This window comes from Hydra vulgaris, chromosome 05 (genome assembly GCF_038396675.1).
Source record: "Hydra vulgaris chromosome 05, alternate assembly HydraT2T_AEP".
NCBI lineage: Eukaryota > Metazoa > Cnidaria > Hydrozoa > Anthoathecata > Hydridae > Hydra > Hydra vulgaris.
Genome location: NC_088924.1, coordinates 37,860,364 through 37,883,172, shown reverse-complemented (window position 1 = coordinate 37,883,172; position 22,809 = coordinate 37,860,364). Strand labels below are relative to the sequence as shown.

Genomic DNA, 22,809 nt, shown 5'->3' with positions numbered 1-22,809 from the left:
AATGCATGCAAATGTTCACGAAAATCAGCAACTAATCAATAACTAATTTCATTTTAGATTCTAAACTCTAAGCTCATTTGTCTCATTATAATTTATTCCTATTTATTATTATTAGCGCTTTTTATTTACTATATGAAAACACTTATATGTATAGTTAATACTTTACTATCTAATATTTTTTCACCTATAAAACATAGCCTTAACTTTTCTAAAGTCAATATTTTGTGGAAAGGAACAATAACTTCAATGTTAATTGTTTTGAGTTAATTTAAGTTGTTTTTTACACTCATGTCTGGGAACAAAAAAGCCCAAAAATTTGAGTCCCTTTTGCCCCAAACGTGAGAGCAACAAGTAGATAAAATGTTTTTTGTACTCTTCTCAACTAAACTTATATTCAATGTGAATTTCAAGTTTCATAGTATAACCTCTCAGCGTTCAAAAATGAAGACCATATAAAATTTGTAATCCCCTCAAATTAATGGGGGTTTAAACTATGTATGTTTATAATTATTAAACGCTGAAAGATTTTACTATGTAACCTAAAATTTATTAACGAACATAAGTCTAAAAAATAAGTTAAAAATAATGCAAAAAATATTTAATCAACTTATTGCTCTCACATTTGGGGCAGATGGGCTAAAATTTTCAAAATATTCAGTCCTCTGTATGTCTCTGTATCCCTCTGTATGTCTATATTTATATATATATATATATATATATATATATATATATATATATATATATATATATATATATATATATATATATATACTATATATATATATATATATATATATATATATATATATATATATATATATATATATATATATATATATATATATATATAAAAATACAAATTTAAAATAAGAAACAATTTTTTAAAACTTTTTAACTACATATTTAATCAATAACAATTCACATCATTAGTATAAAAAAATTAGTTACAATTACTGTTAATAAACAATTTTTTTTGATTAAAAATTTTAATAAATATTACAATATATATTGAAAATTATAATAAATATTGGTTAAACAATATACTACACATCAAGGATTTTAGAACATTTACATTCAGATAAGGCTTCCCATATTTACTAACATCTTCCTTCATCACAAAATTGCAAAAGTTTAGCAAATCTTGATTACTTTACAATTTTTAAAAAAGCTTCCTCAAAGTATTACCTTAAATTTAAGGAAGGTATCTATATTAAAATTAAAACTTTTACCTAATACATAATTAAAATCAAACACTATTACTATAGCAGTATAAATTCTCAATTACCTTTTAATTTTCTATTTCTTTTTATTCTTTATTAATTCATAACTATTTATATAACCTTATGTAAAACAATCTAATATTTATTTTATAAAAAGGTCTCAAAGGTAACTATTCTAAAAACTGTTACAATTTTTAATATATATATATATATATATATATATATATATATATATATATAGATATATATATATATATATAAATGTATATACCAAACCAATTATTATCTTTTAGAAAAGTATTCCTGTTCCTGCTTGCAAGAATTTTGTAATAAACACTATAGAGCGACTTTTTGTTCACTAGTATCTCAATCATGTTTAAATACAACTAGTAACACATATACTACAACGTCTAACTATTCAACAACAACAACTGCTACAAAACCAGTAGTCAAAAGTACAACAACAGCTGAGTCAATCACAACAACTAAAGCTCCTACCACAACAACCGAATCGACAACAACAACAGCTGAGTCAACCACAACCACCGATACCACATCAACAACACCTAAAGCCACGACAACCATATCAGAGTCAACCCCATCAACTGAAACTCTTCCCACAACAACCGAATCAACAACAACAACAGCTAAGTCAACCACAACCACCGATACTACATCAACAACACCTGATGCTACGTCAGCCACAACTGAGTCAACCGCAACAATTAAAACTACAACAACAGCTGATTCAACCACAACCACCGATACTACATCAACAACACCTTTTGAAACAACAACCACAGCTGAGTCAACCACAACAAGTGAAACTACAACAACAGCTAATTCAACCACAACCACCAATACTACATCAACATCTCCTGAAGTTACGACAACCACAGCAGAGTCAACCGCAACAACTGATGCTCCTACCACAACAACCGAATCGACAACAACAACAGTTGAGTCAACCACAACCATCAATACTACATCAACAACACCTGATGCTACGTCAACCACAGCTGAGTCAACCACAACAATTGAAACTACAACAACAGCAGAGTCAACCACAACAACCGATACTACATCAACAACCACTGAAGCTACGACAACCACAGCAAAATCAACGACACCAACTGAAGCTTCTACTACAATATCCGAATCGACAACAACAACAGCTGAGTCAACCAGAACCACCGATACTACATTAACAACACCTTTTGAAACAACAACCACAGCTGAGTCAACCACAGCAAGTGAAACCACAACAACAGCTGATTCAACCACAACCACCGATACTACATCAACATCTCCTGAAGTTTCGACAACCACAGCAGAGTCAACCGTAACAACTGATGCTCCTACCACAACAACCGAATCGACAACAACAACAGCTGAGTCAACCACAACCATCGATACTACATCAACAACATCTGAAGCTACGACAACCACAGCAGAATCAACGTCAACATCTGAAGCTTCTACTGCAATATCCGAATCGACAACAGCAACAGCTGATTCAACCACAACCACCAATACGACATCAACAACACCTGATGCTACGTCAATCACAGCTGAGTCAACCACAACAATTGAAACTACAACAACAGCTGATTCAACCACAACCACCGATACTACATCAACAACACCTTTTGAAACAACAACCACAGCTGAGTCAACCACAGCAAGTGAAACCACAACAACAGCTGATTCAACCACAACCACCGATACTACATCAACATCTCCTGAAGTTTCGACAACCACAGCAGAGTCAACCGTAACAACTGATGCTCCTACCACAACAACAGAATCAACAACAACAACAGCTGAGTCAACCACAACCCTCGATACTACATCAACAACACCTGATACTACGTCAACCACATCTGAGTCAACTACAACAATTGAAACTACAACAACAGCTGAGTCAACCACAACCACCGATACTACATTAACAACACCTTTTGAAACAACAACCACAGCTGAGTCAACCACAGCAAGTGAAACCACAACAACAGCTGATTCAACCACAACCACTGATACTACATCAACATCTCCTGAAGTTACGACAACCACAGCAGAGTCAACCGTAACAACTGATGCTCCTACCACAACAACAGAATCGACAACAACAACAGCTGAGTCAACCACAACCATCGATACTACATCAACAACACCTGATGCTACGTCAACCACAGCTGAGTCAACTACAACAATTGAAACTACAACAACAGCTGAGTCAACCACAACAACCGATACTACATCAACAACTTCTGAAGCTTCGCCAACCACAGCAGAATCAACGTCAACAACTGAAGCTTCTACTACAATATCCGAAACGACAACAACAACAGCTGATTCAACCACAACCACCGATACTACATCAACAACACCTTTTAAAACAACAACCACAGCTGAGTCAACCACAGCAAGTGAAACCACAACAACAGCTGATTCAACCACAACCACCGATACTACATCAACATCTCCTGAAGTTACGACAACCACAGCAGAGTCAACCGTAACAACTGATGCTCCTACCACAACAACAGAATCGACAACAACAACAGCTGAGTCAACCACAACCATCGATACTACATCAACAACACCTGATGCTACGTCAACCACAGCTGAGTCAACTACAACAATTGAAACTACAACAACAGCTGAGTCAACCACAACAACCGATACTACATCAACAACTTCTGAAGCTTCGACAACCACAGCCGAATTAACGTCAACAACTGAAGCTTCTACTACAATATCCGAATCGACAACAACAACAGCTGAGTCAACCAGAACCACCGATACTACATTAACAACACCTTTTGAAACAACAACCACAGCTGAGTCAACCACAGCAAGTGAAACCACAACAACAGCTGATTCAACCACAACCACCGATACTACATCAACATCTCCTGAAGTTTCGACAACCACAGCAGAGTCAACCGTAACAACTGATGCTCCTACCACAACAACCGAATCGACAACAACAACAGCTGAGTCAACCACAACCATCGATACTACATCAACAACATCTGAAGCTACGACAACCACAGCAGAATCAACGTCAACATCTGAAGCTTCTACTGCAATATCCGAATCGACAACAGCAACAGCTGATTCAACCACAACCACCGATATGACATCAACAACACCTGATGCTACGTCAATCACAGCTGAGTCAACCACAACAATTGAAACTACAACAACAGCTGAGTCAACCACAACAACCGATACTACATCAACAACTTCTGAAGCTTCGACAACCACAGCAGAATCAACGTCAACAACTGAAGCTTCTACTACAATATCCGAAACGACAACAACTACAGCTGATTCAACCACAACCACCGATACTACATCAACAACACATTTTGAAACAACAACCACAGCTGAGTCAACCACAGCAAGTGAAACCACAACAACAGCTGATTCAACCACAACCACCGATACTACATCAACATCTCCTGAAGTTTCGACAACCACAGCAGAGTCAACCGTAACAACTGATGCTCCTACCACAACAACAGAATCGACAACAACAACAGCTGAGTCAACCACAACCATCGATACTACATCAACAACACCTGATACTACGTCAACCACATCTGAGTCAACTACAACAATTGAAACTACAACAACAGCTGATTCAACCACAACCACTGATACTACATCAACATCTCCTGAAGTTACGACAACCACAGCAGAGTCAAACGTAACAACTGATGCTCCTACCACAACAACAGAATCGACAACAACAACAGCTGAGTCAACCACAACCATCGATACTACATCAACAACACCTGATGCTACGTCAACCACAGCTGAGTCAACTACAACAATTGAAACTACAACAACAGCTGAGTCAACCACAACAACCGATACTACATCAACAACTTCTGACGCTTCGACAACCACAGCAGAATCAACGTCAACAACTGAAGCTTCTACTACAATATCCGAAACGACAACAACAACAGCTGATTCAACCACAACCACCGTTACTACATCAACAACACCTTTTAAAACAACAACCACAGCTGAGTCAACCACAGCAAGTGAAACCACAACAACAGCTGATTCAACCACAACCACCGATACTACATCAACATCTCCTGAAGTTACGACAACCACAGCAGAGTCAACCGTAACAACTGATGCTCCTACCACAACAACAGAATCGACAACAACAACAGCTGAGTCAACCACAACCATCGATACTACATCAACAACACCTGATGCTACGTCAACCACAGTTGAGTCAACTACAACAATTGAAACTACAACAACAGCTGAGTCAACCACAACAACCGATACTACATCAACAACTTCTGAAGCTTCGACAACCACAGCCGAATCAACGTCAACAACTGAAGCTTCTACTACAATATCCGAATCGACAACAACAACAGCTGAGTCAACCAGAACCACCGATACTACATTAACAACACCATTTGAAACAACAACCACAGCTGAGTCAACCACAGCAAGTGAAACCACAACAACAGCTGATTCAACCACAACCACCGATACTACATCAACATCTCCTGAAGTTTCGACAACCACAGCAGAGTCAACCGTAACAACTGATGCTCCTACCACAACAACCGAATCGACAACAACAACAGCTGAGTCAACCACAACCATCGATACTACATCAACAACATCTGAAGCTACGACAACCACAGCAGAATCAACGTCAACATCTGAAGCTTCTACTGCAATATCCGAATCGACAACAGCAACAGCTGATTCAACCACAACCACCGATACGACATCAACAACACCTGATGCTACGTCAATCACAGCTGAGTCAACCACAACAATTGAAACTACAACAACAGCAGAGTCAACCACAACAACCGATACTACATCAACAACTTCTGAAGCTTCGACAACCACAGCAGAATCAACGTCAACAACTGAAGCTTCTACTACAATATCCGAAACGACAACAACTACAGCTGATTTAACCACAACCACCGATACTACATCAACAACACCTTTTGAAACAACAACCACAGCTAAGTCAACCACAGCAAGTGAAACCACAACAACAGCTGATTCAACCACAACCACCGATACTACATCAACATCTCCTGAAGTTACGACAACCACAGCAGAGTCAACCGTAACAACTGATGCTCCTACCACAACAACAGAATCGACAACAACAACAGCTGAGTCAACCACAACCATCGATACTACATCAACAACACCTGATACTATGTCAACGACATCTGAGTCAACTACAACAATTGAAACTACAACAACAGCTGATTCAACCACAACCACTGATACTACATCAACATCTCCTGAAGTTACGACAACCACAGCAGAGTCAACCGTAACAACTGATGCTCCTACCACAACAACAGAATCGACAACAACAACAGCTGAGTCAACCACAACCATCGATACTACATCAACAACACCTGATGCTACGTCAACCACAGCTGAGTCAACTACAACAATTGAAACTACAACAACAGCTGAGTCAACCACAACAACCGATACTACATCAACAACTTCTGAAGCTTCGACAACCACAGCAGAATCAACGTCAACAACTGAAGCTTCTACTACAATATCCGAAACGACAACAACAACAGCTGATTCAACCACAACCACCGATACTACATCAACAACACCTTTTGAAACAACAACCACAGCTGAGTCAACCACAGCAAGTGAAACCACAACAACAGCTGATTCAACCACAACCACCGATACTACATCAACATCTCCTGAAGTTACGACAACCACAGCAGAGTCAACCGTAACAACTGATGCTCCTACCACAACAACAGAATCGTTAACAACAACAGCTGAGTCAACCACAACCATCGATACTACATCAACAACACCTGATACTACGTCAACCACATCTGAGTCAACTACAACAATTGAAACTACAACAACAGCTGAGTCAACCACATCCACCGATACTACATTATCAACACCTTTTGAAACAACCACCACAGCTGAGTCAACCACAGCAAGTGAAACCACAACAACAGCTGATTCAACCACAACCACCGATACTACATCAACATCTCCTGAAGTTACGACAACCACAGCAGAGTCAACCGTAACAACTGATGCTCCTACCACAACAACAGAATCGACAACAACAACAGCTGAGTCAACCACAACCATCGATACTACATCAACAACACCTGATGCTACGTCAACCACAGCTGAGTCAACTACAACAATTGAAACTACAACAACAGCTGAGTCAACCACAACAACCGATACTACATCAACAACTTCTGAAGCTTCGACAACCACAGCCGAATCAAAGTCAACAACTGAAGCTTCTACTACAATATCCGAATCGACAACAACAACAGCTGAGTCAACCAGAACCACCGATACTACATTAACAACACCTTTTGAGACAACAACCACAGCTGAGTCAACCACAGCAAGTGAAACCACAACAACAGCTGATTCAACCACAACCACCGATACTACATCAACATCTCCTGAAGTTTCGACAACCACAGCAGAGTCAACCGTAACAACTGATGCTCCTACCACAACAACCGAATCGACAACAACAACAGCTGAGTCAACCACAACCATCGATACTACATCAACAACATCTGAAGCTACGACAACCACAGCAGAATCAACGTCAACATCTGAAGCTTCTACTGCAATATCCGAATCGACAACAGCAACAGCTGATTCAACCACAACCACCGATACGACATCAACAACACCTGATGCTACGTCAATCACAGCTGAGTCAACCACAACAATTGAAACTACAACAACAGCAGAGTCAACCACAACAACCGATACTACATCAACAACTTCTGAAGCTTCGACAACCACAGCAGAATCAACGTCACCAACTGAAGCTTCTACTACAATATCCGAAACGACAACAACTACAGCTGATTCAACCACAACCACCGATACTACATCAACAACACCTTTTGAAACAACAACCACAGCTGAGTCAACCACAGCAAGTGAAACCACAACAACAGCTGATTCAACCACAACCACCGATACTACATCAACATCTCCTGAAGTTACGACAACCACAGCAGAGTCAACCGTAACAACTGATGCTCCTACCACAACAACAGAATCGACAACAACAACAGCTGAGTCAACCACAACCATCGATACTACATCAACAACACCTGATGCTACGTCAACCACAGCTGAGTCAACTACAACAATTGAAACTACAACAACAGCTGAGTCAACCACAACAACCGATACTACATCAACAACTTCTGAAGCTTCGACAACCACAGCCGAATCAACGTCAACAACTGAAGCTTCTACTACAATATCCGAATCGACAACAACAACAGCTGAGTCAACCAGAACCACCGATACTACATTAACAACACCTTTTGAAACATCAACCACAGCTGAGTCAACCACAGCAAGTGAAACCACAACAACAGCTGATTCAACCACAACCACCGATACTACATCAACATCTCCTGAAGTTTCGACAACCACAGCAGAGTCAACCGTAACAACTGATGCTCCTACCACAACAACCGAATCGACAACAACAACAGCTGAGTCAACCACAACCATCGATACTACATCAACAACATCTGAAGCTACGACAACCACAGCAGAATCAACGTCAACATCTGAAGCTTCTACTGCAATATCCGAATCGACAACAGCAACAGCTGATTCAACCACAACCACCGATACGACATCAACAACACCTGATGCTACGTCAATCACAGCTGAGTCAACCACAACAATTGAAACTACAACAACAGCAGAGTCAACCACAACAACCGATACTACATCAACAACTTCTGAAGCTTCGACAACCACAGCAGAATCAACGTCAACAACTGAAGCTTCTACTACAATATCCGAAACGACAACAACTACAGCTGATTCAACCACAACCACCGATACTACATCAACAACACCTTTTGAAACAACAACCACAGCTGAGTCAACCACAGCAAGTGAAACCACAACAACAGCTGATTCAACCACAACCACCGATACTACATCAACATCTCCTGAAGTTTCGACAACCACAGCAGAGTCAACCGTAACAACTGATGCTCCTACCACAACAACAGAATCGACAACAACAACAGCTGAGTCAACCACAACCATCGATACTACATCAACAACACCTGATACTACGTCAACCACATCTGAGTCAACTACAACAATTGAAACTACAACAACAGCTGATTCAACCACAAACCACTGATACTACATCAACATCTCCTGAAGTTACGACAACCACAGCAGAGTCAACCGTAACAACTGATGCTCCTACCACAACAACAGAATCGACAACAACAACAGCTGAGTCAACCACAACCATCGATACTACATCAACAACACCTGATGCTACGTCAACCACAGCTGAGTCAACTACAACAATTGAAACTACAACAACAGCTGAGTCAACCACAACAACCGATACTACATCAACAACTTCTGAAGCTTCGAAAACCACAGCAGAATCAACGTCAACAACTGAAGCTTCTACTACAATATCTGAAACAACAACAACAACAGCTGATTCAACCACAACCACCGATACTACATCAACAACACCTTTTGAAACAACAACCACAGCTGAGTCAACCACAGCAAGTGAAACCACAACAACAGCTGATTCAACCACAACCACCGATACTACATCAACATCTCCTGAAGTTACGACAACCACAGCAGAGTCAACCGTAACAACTGATGCTCCTACCACAACAACAGAATCGACAACAACAACAGCTGAGTCAACCACAACCATCGATACTACATCAACAACACCTGATGCTACGTCAACCACAGCTGAGTCAACCACAACAATTGAAACTACAACAACAGCTGAGTCAACCACAACAACCGATACTACATCAACAACTTCTGAAGCTTCGACAACCACAGCCGAATCAACGTCAACAACTGAAGCTTCTACTACAATATCCGAATCGACAACAACAACAGCTGAGTCAACCAGAACCACCGATACTACATTAACAACACCTTTTGAAACAACAACCATAGCTGAGTCAACCACAGCAAGTGAAACCACAACAACAGCTGATTCAACCACAACCACCGATACTACATCAACATCTCCTGAAGTTTCGACAACCACAGCAGAGTCAACCGTAACAACTGATGCTCCTACCACAACAACCGAATCGACAACAACAACAGCTGAGTCAACCACAACCATCGATACTACATCAACAACATCTGAAGCTACGACAACCACAGCAGAATCAACGTCAACATCTGAAGCTTCTACTGCAATATCCGAATCGACAACAGCAACAGCTGATTCAACCACAACCACCGATACGACATCAACAACACCTGATGCTACGTCAATCACAGCTGAGTCAACCACAACAATTGAAACTACAACAACAGCAGAGTCAACCACAACAACCGATACTACATCAACAACTTCTGAAGCTTCGACAACCACAGCAGAATCAACGTCAACAACTGAAGCTTCTACTACAATATCCGAAACGACAACAACTACAGCTGATTCAACCACAACCACCGATACTACATCAACAACACCTTTTGAAACAACAACCACAGCTGAGTCAACCACAGCAAGTGAAACCACAACAACAGCTGATTCAACCACAACCACCGATACTACATCAACATCTCCTGAAGTTACGACAACCACAGCAGAGTCAACCGTAACAACTGATGCTCCTACCACAACAACAGAATCGACAACAACAACAGCTGAGTCAACCACAACCATCGATACTACATCAACAACACCTGATGCTACGTCAACCACAGCTGAGTCAACTACAACAATTGAAACTACAACAACAGCTGAGTCAACCACAACCACCGATACTACATTAACAACACCTTTTGAAACAACAACCACAGCTGAGTCAACCACAGCAAGTGAAACCACAACAACAGCTGATTCAACCACAACCACTGATACTACATCAACATCTCCTGAAGTTACGACAACCACAGCAGAGTCAACCGTAACAACTGATGCTCCTACCACAACAACAGAATCGACAACAACAACAGCTGAGTCAACCACAACCATCGATACTACATCAACAACACCTGATGCTACGTCAACCACAGCTGAGTCAACTACAACAATTGAAACTACAACAACAGCTGAGTCAACCACAACAACCGATACTACATCAACAACTTCTGACGCTTCGACAACCACAGCAGAATCAACGTCAACAACTGAAGCTTCTACTACAATATCCGAAACGACAACAACAACAGCTTATTCAACTACAACCACCGATACTACATCAACAACACCTTTTGAAACAACAACCACAGCTGAGTCAACCACAGCAAGTGAAACCACAACAACAGCTGATTCAACCACAACCACCGATACTACATCAACATCTCCTGAAGTTACGACAACCACAGCAGAGTCAACCGTAACAACTGATGCTCCTACCACAACAACAGAATCGACAACAACAACAGCTGAGTCAACCACAATCATCGATACTACATCAACAACACCTGATGCTACGTCAACCACAGCTGAGTCAACTACAACAATTGAAACTACAACAACAGCTGAGTCAACCACAACAACCGATACTACATCAACAACTTCTGAAGCTTCGACAACCACAGCCGAATCAACGTCAACAACTGAAGCTTCTACTACAATATCCGAATCGACAACAACAACAGCTTATTCAACCACAACCACCGATACTACATCAACAACACCTTTTGAAACAACAACCACAGCTGAGTCAACCACAACAACCGATAGTACATCAACAACATCTGAAGCTACGACAACCACAGCAGAATCAACGTCAACAACCGAAGCTTCTACTACAATATCCGAATCGACAACAACAACAGCTGGTTCAACCACAACCACCTATACTACATCAACAACACCTTTTAAAACAACAACCACAGCTGAGTCAACCACAACAAGTGAGTCTACAACAACAGCTGAGTCAACCACAACCACCGGTATTACATCAACATGATGGTTACGACAACCACAGCAGAGTCAACCGTAACAACTAATGCTCCTACCACAAGTAGACATTATAAACGTTTATTACCATACTTTTCGGTATTTGATTTCTTTATGTGTTACGGTTAGAAAGTTTTTTTTTTTTGGATTAAGTTTTAATATTATAATTTTTTCTTTTTGGATGAAGTTTTAATATAATTTCATTTTTTTCCCTAATCGTTTTAATTTTTCGAACTCTAACTCTATATTATGTATCTTGTTTTCAAGGTAATTAACCTTAGCCATGGCTGTTTTAAGATTGAAATATGGCTTCTTGTTATTTATTTAAAATTATTTGTTTAAGGGGTGTTACTAAAAATCTTATTTTTGAAATATTACAGATAATTTTGTTCTGTAAAAAGAATATAATTACATATAAAATGTTTTATGTTTTATAATGTCAAAACTTACTCGGATTTTTTAATAAATGCGAGCTATAAATTAAAGTTTAAGAAATAACAAACTTCGCTGATTTTGAAAAATTTAATGCAAAAATAAATAAAAAATATATACATTTCTGTTGTTTAATGCGTTATGTCAACATTCTTAGACCATTTTTAAAGTAAATAAACTTTACTTAAATTTATTGTAAAGCGACACAAGGACTAGTCTCGAGTCTAGAATTTTAGTCCAAATCTAATAAACAGGGGTAGGGGGGGTGTTATTATAAGGAATTTTTTATGTTAAAATATAAGTATTATTATTAAAAATATTAGTTTATTAATCTTAACTAATTTATTTACAAAACACGCTTAAAACTATTTAATTCGATCATGGTTTGCGGTCAAAAGCGCATTTTTTTATAGCGTACCGCTCTACACCTTTTCAAGATGTAATTGAGAACTTGAAAGTTGTAATTAAGAAAAGTAAGATGTAATTGAAAAATACAACATCTGGTTTAGAAGTCGCAATATGTAATTAAGAGACACAACATGTAATTAAGAAATTTTAAAATGTAATTGAGGAACCCAGCATGTAAATAAGAAATCGCAACATGTAATTAGAGAAACAAAAGTTGTAATTAAGAAATCGTAATATGTAAATGTGTATAAATCGTAATATGTAAATGTATGTAAATCGTAATATGTAACATTATTTGTAAATGCGAATCACAATGTAAGTTTAAAGGCAGTGGCGTATCTAGGGTAGGGCAGGCAGGGCACGTACCATGGGTGCCAACCTGGAAGGGGCGCAAAAGAGGCTTGGTTGCGATACAATAAGCGAGAATATATTAATAATAGCGAGAATATATTAATAGAATTATATAAAATATATATTATATTATATAATATATATTATATAAAATAAATTAAGATTAAAAAAAAACTTTAAAGTAGTTTAAAGTTTTAAAATAAACTTTAAAACCATGGCCGTCTGTACTAACAGGCCTCGTAAACGCGTTAACCTGGGGCTGGGGGCCATCAAAAACCAATAACAACTAGAGAAAAGTTTATGATTGCATGAACTTTTGCTCGTAAAAACCATTTACATTTAGTATGCATGGCCTATAGCTAATTTTTTTTATCTTACTAAATAAACGAAACTAAAGACCAATTTATAAATAACAAGTTGGCACAAAAATTAAAAAAAGCATTGCCTAGCTATTAAGCTTTATCTACTAAAACTAAACCTAGTAAAACCCTGGATAAAAGGTGCTAATACATAATCACATAACCATTGATTGAACATATACATAGAAAATATAGTAAATATATCAATGTGGCTACACACAAAAAAAACAACCTAGGTATATTTTAAAGTGCAAAAACATAAATTGAATATTTTTAGTAAAAGTGTAAGTAACAGCAAGATTGTAACAATTTTTAGAAAAACTCCCAAGCTATAAATTAAAGATATTTTTTTTACCAAAATCACATAATAAGTAGAAAATACATAAAACATATATGTAACATAAAAGTTGTTAAAAAATCGATAGGTTTACTTTGAAGGTTTCAAAATCTTTTGTTATGGCTCTTTAGACAACCTTGGTGCATATAAATTAACATAGTTTTTTTAAAAAATGTTTGAAAGTGAAATACTATGTTTTCTTTCCATATTAAAGTTAAAATGACTCTGATATTAACATTAGTACATTGCAGAGTGACTTTCGGAAGACTTTACTAACAATTTCATGAAATAATATTTAAGAGAAAATAGTCCACTGACAAACATTGCCATTTGGTATCTTCAAACCTCCACGATTTATTTCTGCAGTATAATCACCAAATTCTCCATAGTAAAATTTAGCTTCTTCTTGCTCTTCCACTTCATTTCGCACAATATATTCAGCAATATATACTAATCCTGCTTTTCCATTTACAAACTCTTATCTAAATCAGGCAAATTGTCAAATATATCAATAGCATTACTGCTAAGAAAGTATCCACATTTTTGACAGTTATGTCCACTTTCTGCAGATAAAGAATCAACATCTATACCAATATGGAGACTTAATTTTGCTCTTTGACTTTTAACTTTTTCTATGACATTTTGCACATTAATAAAATATGTGCCTCCAGATCCTAGTCGAAGTTTTCCAAACATTTTTTCTAGTGGGTCAGTTGTAAATTTTCCCAGTATTCCATACTTAAAAGAATGTTGCAACAAAAATTTAGTAATGACTATTAAACCACGACACATATGAGCTAAAGCTGCACCTGTTTCTCTGGTCAACTGAAATTGTCTGTTTCCATGTTTGCTGGACATTTGTTCTGCCATTGTTGCAAGAGAAAGTAAAAATGCCAGTCTAGCATCTTCTGAAGTTGATATGACTGCTCTGTCTGGATATTTATATCGAATATCAGCATAAGGTTCTTTTGTATTGACAATTTTCCAGAATCTTACAAATATTTCAATAAAAGTATTGGTATCGTCTGCTTCTTTTATGCTACTGTTGGATTTTAGAGCAGTTGCAGTTTCATCACAAAAGACTTGTAGGCAAGTAGACACTTTTTGTCTCTCAATAGGTTTTGGTGCAACAGACACACTTGTAAGTTTAGACAGGTTAGGTTTTTTTTTTTAATTTTACAATGCTATTTCCTTCGAGTTTGAACAAGCTTAAGATACTAAACCAGCATGCATGTTTCGTTTTCCCATCATATTCATAACGTAACTTTTGACTTTTCCATGATCCAGTTATTACGAACAGATTTAAGTAAATGCACAAAGTCATATAACAAGAACATGTTGTCTTTAGTCAACCATGGATCAACACAATTAAACTTTTTAAAATAGTGCTTGGTTTACTCAATTATCGCCGCATATTAGGCCTACAGGCACCCATCCAGCGCTCTTTATTCCTTTTAAGTCAAATTGAGTTTTTTCGAAAAGAAATTCAGAATCAAGCTCACAAACTGGTAAAATTCTGCGCAGATATAAAACTTAAAACAGTTGTTGCTAAAGAGTCTGGTTTATTTACTGCTTTACCAAAGACTGAGCCAGCACGATAAGTCAGCGATGATTTAACATAGACTTCATCAATTAAAAGTATACACTTTTTTTGCATTTCATTGACAAGCTTTGAAAAAACTGAGTTTAAAAACTCTATATCGAAGCAATTTTATACTTAACTGCACAAAAGTATCCCTCAAAAGTAAGATTATTCTTAATCTTAAGCATAAATCTGACAATCGAAGAGTTTTCTTCAAAGTCTATTGACTGAATGATTAGCAAATGTTTACCAGCAAAATACCAAGTTACATCAACTACACCAAAATCAATTTCTTTATTTTGTAGTTTCTGATGTAATGGTTTAAAACATGAAATCTTATCAGCACCCAAAAACATATCAAGTTCATCGGCTATAATGTTCCGGACAGATGAAGATGCTTTAAGAGTTGTTCTCAATGGTGGTGGAAAAGTAGGTATCAAACTAGGCTTGACACATGTGAAAACTGATGGAGGATCGCGAGGCCTTTTATGGCCAAATTTGGTAACTGTTGGATATCCAGGTGGAAAGTGTCTTTCGCAAACAACTGTGTCTGGGTTGTCACTTGCATTATCTCGTAAAATGGCATTCATCCAACGAATATATTCTTCTTTTTCAGAAGGAAGTCGAAAAACTTTTTCTTTATTTTGCTTATTGTAATTACCATTACAGTTGGTCACGCAACATTTTTTAGGCATTCTAGATAGATTTTAGATTTAAACAAGATAATATTTTACTTAATTTGAAAACTAACCAAGATGTCGCTAGAACTTACAAGATAAGCTTAAGAGTATTAGATTAGCCCCCAGCCCCAAATTAACGCGTTTACGAGGCCTGTTAGTACAGACGGCCATGTTTAAAACTGTATTAGTTTATATTGTAAGGTGGCGCTTTTCCGCAGCCTCAAGTGTGCAACTTGCGCAAGTGTGTGCAACTTATGCGTAAGTGAGTGTGTGCAACTTATGCGCAAGTGAGTGCAACTTATGCACTTTTAATGAAAATTATAAAGAAAAGTAAGACAGACTTTTATATTTTATTTTAAGGTGGCTCACTCCCTTAAAAAATCAAAAAAAATTTTTTTTTTTTTGTAAATTATGTTTTTTTGAACATTGAAGTACGAAGTTCATAATATATTTTTAATATTATGTAACCATGAGCGAGATCTCGTCTTGTTCTTGTTTCTTGTGAGAAATGGGACGTGAGAAACGAGAAATAGAAAATTCTCGCGAGAAGTAGAACGAGACTTACATATTATATTATTTTCCAAACTAAAAATTATTATAATTTACAAAATGCTTAATAATTTGTTTTTTTAATTAATTAATATTTTGACTGATTATAATAAATTTAATTAAAAATTTAATTTGTTTTTGACAAAAACAAATTAAATTTTTAGTTAGATTTTTAATTAGATTTTAAATATTTTTAATTAGATTTTAAACAAAAAAACTTTTTCTATAAAATGGTGCACTTTCGACTTTTATTAGTTTTATTAATTTCATTAGTTTACCAGTGGAATTCAACTTGACACATAGTGTTCATATTGAAAAGAAATATTCTTGCCTCATTTCAACGATCAAAAATGTCACAAAGAAAAAACAAAATCTGGAGATATTTTCATAAAACAAGTGACGGTGCTGAATCCAAGGCGTGCAAAAAGTCTTTGAAAATAAAAGATGGAAACACAAGCGGACTTCATCGTCACCTCGGAAAAAACACAGCCAAGATTACGTTGAGTATTCTGAAAAAACTGACGACTCTCTTCTTCCTCCTCTTAAGAAGAAACAACGAACCATGGTCGAAATGCTTGAAACAAAGTCCAAATATGACAAAGACAATTCCATTCAAAAACACTTTGACTCTGCAATGCTGGATTACTTTTGCACTGATCTGACATCCTTTTCAGCAGTCGAAGGAAGAGGTTTCAAGAAATTGTTTGACATTGCAAACCCTAAACTGAGCCTTCATCACAGAACAACATATTCAAGAAAGCTTTCAATTCGGTCAAGAGAAGTTCAAGCTGGAATGAAAAGCATAATAACGGAGATTACGCCAAATCTAAAAAGTGCTGCATTTACTTCTGACCTTTGGACTTCTAGAGCTCAGGACAGGTACAATTGGAGACTACATCACTGGAAACCCCATGTCCAACAGTTCCCAGGCAGACACACAGGTATCTTAATTGAAGGAAAGCTGGATTCTTTCTTAGAAGAACTAAATTTGCCTGCTGATTTGCCAATGTACTGCGTAAACGACCAGGCAAGAAACATGAAACTAGCAGTCAAATTGTCAAAGCGCCTTGATCAATACTTGTGCAACAATCATATTTTGCAATGTGCAGTTCGAGACTCATTTGGAATGACTGCTGGAATGGATGATGCGTTGCAAACATGCAAAGATTTGGCTTCTTTAACTCACCAGTCAACAGTTGCAGCTGAGTTGCTTGAATCAGAATCAAACGCTCAAGGAATCAATTTTAGACAGTTACGCCAATCTGTTGACACAAGATGGAATAGTGAACTGGATTGCATGGCTTCTGTCCTACATCTAAAGAGTGCAATTATCAGTTTATGTGCAAATGAAAATATTTTTTCTTCAAAGACCATCAGTGCATCACAGTAGAAATCAATCGAGGGAACAATAGAAATTTTGGCACTACTTAAAGAAGCTACAGAAACGTGGTCGGCTGAGTCTATTCCAACAATTAACACTGTCGCCGATTCTCTTTATTTAATTTATGACAAAATTGATCAATTTATTGAGACGGGTGGAAAAAATGGCTACGGTGTCTTGTATGCAAAAAATTTGAAAAGCTGCATTGAGAAAAGATTTCCTCTTTGTCACATTGGAAACTTATTGAGTGCTGCAGCAAACTACTTAAATCCTGCTTTAAAGGGACTTCATTTGAAACTCTTCAAAAAATTTCAAACAACAAAAGAATGGTTAGCCTCACAGGTTAAAGATAATGTTGAGTGTCAAACTGTTGCCAGAGTCCTTTCAGCAGAATTGTCCCCTAATTCAAAACTGAAGCGCAAGTTAAACGTCAGACTTGAAACACAAGAGCCAACATTTGAACTGAATCCTATTTTGAGCGAAATGTGCCAGTATGAATATCTCCCTGATGCCAAAAAAAGACTTTCCGATTCTTGATTGGTGGAAATTGCATTCAAATACATTGCCAGAACTCTCTTCATTAGCTAGACAAATTTTAGCTATTCCAGCAAGTTCAACTAAATCAGAGAGAGTTTTTAGCTCAGGTGGAAATGTCGTCCGATCATCCAGACACAACTTCAAATCAGAAAAAGTATAACAAATCATCTTAATCAGAGAAAACATTGTCTAGTTGGAAAAGTTTGGCAAAAAAGTTCTGAATTAATATTTGAAAAAGTTGTTTACATTTGACAAATGTCATTTTTGTCTATTTGTCAAAACCATGTTTACATTTTTTTTTTACTTGGATTTTAATAAATTTGTTTTCAAAAATTGTTGAATTTCTCGTCTCCTCTCGTTCTTGGTCTCACGAGAAGTACTAACTTCTCGTCTCGGTCTCGTCTCGGTTTGAAAAAACCTAGTCTCGCTCATGGTTAATATTATGTGCTTTCAAAGTAACAAAAAATACATTTATTGTTGTCAATGCACTTTCCTACTCCTTAGCAACGCCATAGCAACCGTGTAAACAACTAATTTATTCATTTAATTTCTTAAAATTTTCCACCTGAAGTTTCGAATTATTTTTCAGTGTTAGATCTATTATGCTTTTCTACTGTTCTACAAAATATTATATTTCTAAAAAATGTGCTAAAAAAAGCGGTTACGAATATGTCAAGGAAATCGACTGTTATTAATAAAAATTGAAGAAAAAATATTAAGATCGATAAAAAATAGGTTATTTAGACATTGGAAAGGAGAGATGATGTGAACTCTTACGTTAGTGGCAGTTTTTAGTAACTTTTTATTAAAAAAAATCTTCGTTTTTATGTTTGTTTATTTTAAATGTGTTTTTTATTTTAATATGTTTTTCTCACGAAAACGTTAATATCTTCAGTTTGAATAAAGTTTTTATCTTCAATTTTTCACAGAATATTTATTAACTTATTTATGAGGACTGGAACTAGATTTATAGTATTTCTAGTATATAATAGTTAGTTTGAATGTAGTTTGTCAGACTGACACAGGCAATAAATCAATTTCTGCACGTTTAGTGCTACCATTTTAGTTATTTTCAACATTTGGAAAAAATTTTATTTCCAGTCCGGAACAACTATTTAGCTACCATTTGGCAAAATATGGTATATTTAAACCATATTTTAGTCAAGATATCATTGTTTTAGCTAAGGTAAGATTTTAGACAAATTATGCTGACTCAGCATCAAAAAATGCAAATTTCATTTATCATTTAAAAAGTTAAAGTTTTAACATAATTTCCTTATATAAAAAACAAAAAACAAGTTTTTAACATTTATAAATAAAAAGTTAGATTTAGAGGGGGTGAGCCACCTTAAATAAATCAAAACTGAAATATAGACTGGCGCCTGGTATTGCCTGCATGAGTGCCTTCTGAATCACTAGATTCGTCTTCTACAAATACATTTTTTAAAATATTTTGTTGAGATATATTAAGGTAATTAAAAAATATATTGCTTTTGTCAATTATATATTGCAAATTCTTAATAATTTTAAAAATGATTAGCTGAAAAACATGAATCGTTCTTTTGAGAAAAAGAAGGAAAGTGGGGCTGCAGATCGAAAACGACGTTCATTAGAGGCAAAAGAAAAAGAAAAAAGCAGCAAAGTTTTTAAGACGTTTTATTCAAAAATCGACCACGACTTCTTCAGATAGTCCAGAAAATTCTGCAAGCGCAAGGCCTCAAGAATTAGAAGATACTGGGTCAAGTTCAACCAAGAAAGAAATAGTTGCAGCATCTATTGATGGCGATACAGAGAATTTTAGTTATAATTCCAAAATCCTTGCTACTTCTGAAGAAACAGAAGTTGGGCCTGAGTTTGACAAAGAAATGAAGACTGATGACGTTGAAGATAAAGACTTGATATCCGGAAACGTCCAAACTATTAAATGTCCCATACCTAAAATTATTGTAGAACGCGACATCGGATTTCTTATGCATAGTAAAGAAACAGGAAAAGCAATCATAACTGATCCTTTGAGAATTGAAATTATTAAACATGGTTTTAAACATTTCCAAAACATCGAAGGTCCTTTTCTGCCGACTAACAATCGTTCTATGAACAAAACTTGGTTCTTTAAAAAATTAGGAAATGGTCACGGTGAGCAAGTAATGCGTTCATGGTTGGTTTACTCGCCTTCCAAAAAATCTGCCTTTTGTTTTTGCTGTCTTCTTTTTTTAAAATGCAAAAACCAATCTAGTTTGGAACAAGAAAGCGGATTTAATCATTGGAAAGCACCTGAGAGAATAAATGTACATGAAAATTCAAAAAACCACAGACAATGCTTTACCCAATGGAAAGAGCTGGAAAGAAATTTATTTTACAATAGAGGAATAATTGATGCAGAACTTCAACATCAAATTCAAAGAGAAAATCAAAAGTGGTGTGATATTTTGAAAAGGCTGTTGCACTGCATCAAATAGCTTGCAATGCAAAATTTAGCTTTGCGAGGACACCGAGAATCACTTCAATTAAATGCTAACTCAGGAAATTTACTTGGTTTACTGAAACTAGTTTCCAATTTTGATCCTGTTATTATCGATCATTTAAAATTTGCGGAGAGTCATCCTGGATCCACTACATATCTTTCACCCAACATTCAGAACGAGTTCATTCACATCATAGCATCCACTGTTCGTGCTAACTTGCTTGAAAAGATACATAAAGCAAAGTATTATGGGCTAATCTTTGACTCAACTCTATATTTAGCCCATCGCGAACTAATATCTGAGGTAGTTAGGTGTGTCAAGATCGATTTCGATAAAAAAACAGTACATATAAAAGAATCTTTCCTTAGCTTTATCCAGCTCAGCGATAAGGATACAGCTAGCTTAGCCCAAACAATATTGGAGCAATTAGAAAAAGACGATATAAATGTAGAAAATTGCAGGTCACAATGCTATGACATTGCTGCTGTTATAGCTGGCCACAAGAGTGGTGTGCATCAAAGAATAAAGAAAAAAAACAACCTTGCCATATTTGTCAATTGTGACAATCATTGTCTTAATTTGGTAGGAGTAAGAAGAAAGAAGAAGTAATGATGATTACTTTTTTTGGAACCATTGATGCGCATGACACACGATGGCAAAAACTTAAAGATGCTGTGCCTATTACTTCAAAGTCCGATTCCGATACCATGTGAAGCGCCAAAACAGAATCAGTAAAACATGTACACACCTACATTGATGAAATAGTGGAAGCTCTTCAGAACTCAATGGTAGACGAAAGCGCGTCAAATGAAACGAAAAGCGATGCAAAGCAGCTTTATAATAGAATTTCAACGTATGACTTTCTCAGATTACTAGGGTTTTGGAAAAAGATTCTTGGCTGAATTGACCGTGTTCAAAAGAGGTTGCAGGACCCTAAAATGAACTTTCATAATGCAGCATTAGATTTGAAATCGCTCCAAGATTATTTCCAAAGAGAGAGAGAAGTCTTAGTTAATGACTCAGTAAAAGAAGGAGTTCAAATTTGCAACGAATGCGGTGTTGAATTTGAAAGATGTCAAAGAAGAAAAAACAGAATGGATGGCGAAATGTCTAGAGATGCTGGGTTAACAGCAAAACTAGAGTGTGATTTTTTAACGCTGTTAACGTTACGTAACGTAACTTAATTCGTTTCTTCGAAATATAAACAAAAATTTACGTAAAAAACAAATTTAGTATTAAACATGTCAAGTTGGAAAATATAATTGATAGCCAGGGAAACAAAAAACTATTTTTTGGTTTTCATAAAAGGTTTAAGTTTCAATAACTTTAGTTAAAAAGTATCATTTTGTATAAAAAAAAATCACCAGAGTAACTAAAGAAAATTGTAGAACAGACATTCTTCAATAAATGTTCCAAATTTCAACTATCAAGCATGAAACCATGTAATTAAATCTTAGTTGGCCTAAGACAGGTTTTCCGTAAATTCGCGAAAAGGAATAA

At 36.4% G+C, this 22,809-nt stretch overlaps 2 protein-coding genes across 2 annotated transcripts in view; both read left to right on the top strand.

Moving 5' to 3' along the window:
- LOC136080836 (serine-rich adhesin for platelets-like) overlaps nucleotides 1-12,441 on the top strand; it is an 82,286-nt gene extending 69,845 nt beyond the window's left edge. The window contains 3 exon segments of the mRNA XM_065798094.1: nucleotides 1,514-9,437; nucleotides 9,439-12,235; nucleotides 12,238-12,441. Of these exon segments, the coding sequence (XP_065654166.1) occupies nucleotides 1,514-9,437; nucleotides 9,439-12,235; nucleotides 12,238-12,357 (10,841 nt within the window). The 3' untranslated portion in view covers nucleotides 12,358-12,441.
- An 8,868-nt stretch (nucleotides 12,442-21,309) lies between these two features.
- Nucleotides 21,310-21,918, top strand: LOC136080363 (uncharacterized). The gene has a single exon (XM_065796979.1). It carries the CDS (start codon nucleotides 21,310-21,312, stop codon nucleotides 21,916-21,918), a length of 609 nt encoding a protein of 202 aa, XP_065653051.1.
- Nucleotides 21,919-22,809: the final 891 nt, after the last annotated feature.

Coding starts and splice junctions, on each gene's coding strand:
- LOC136080363 (XM_065796979.1), top strand. CDS start 21,310: ATGCAAAATTTAGCTTTGCGAGGACACCGAGAATCACTTCAATTAAAT.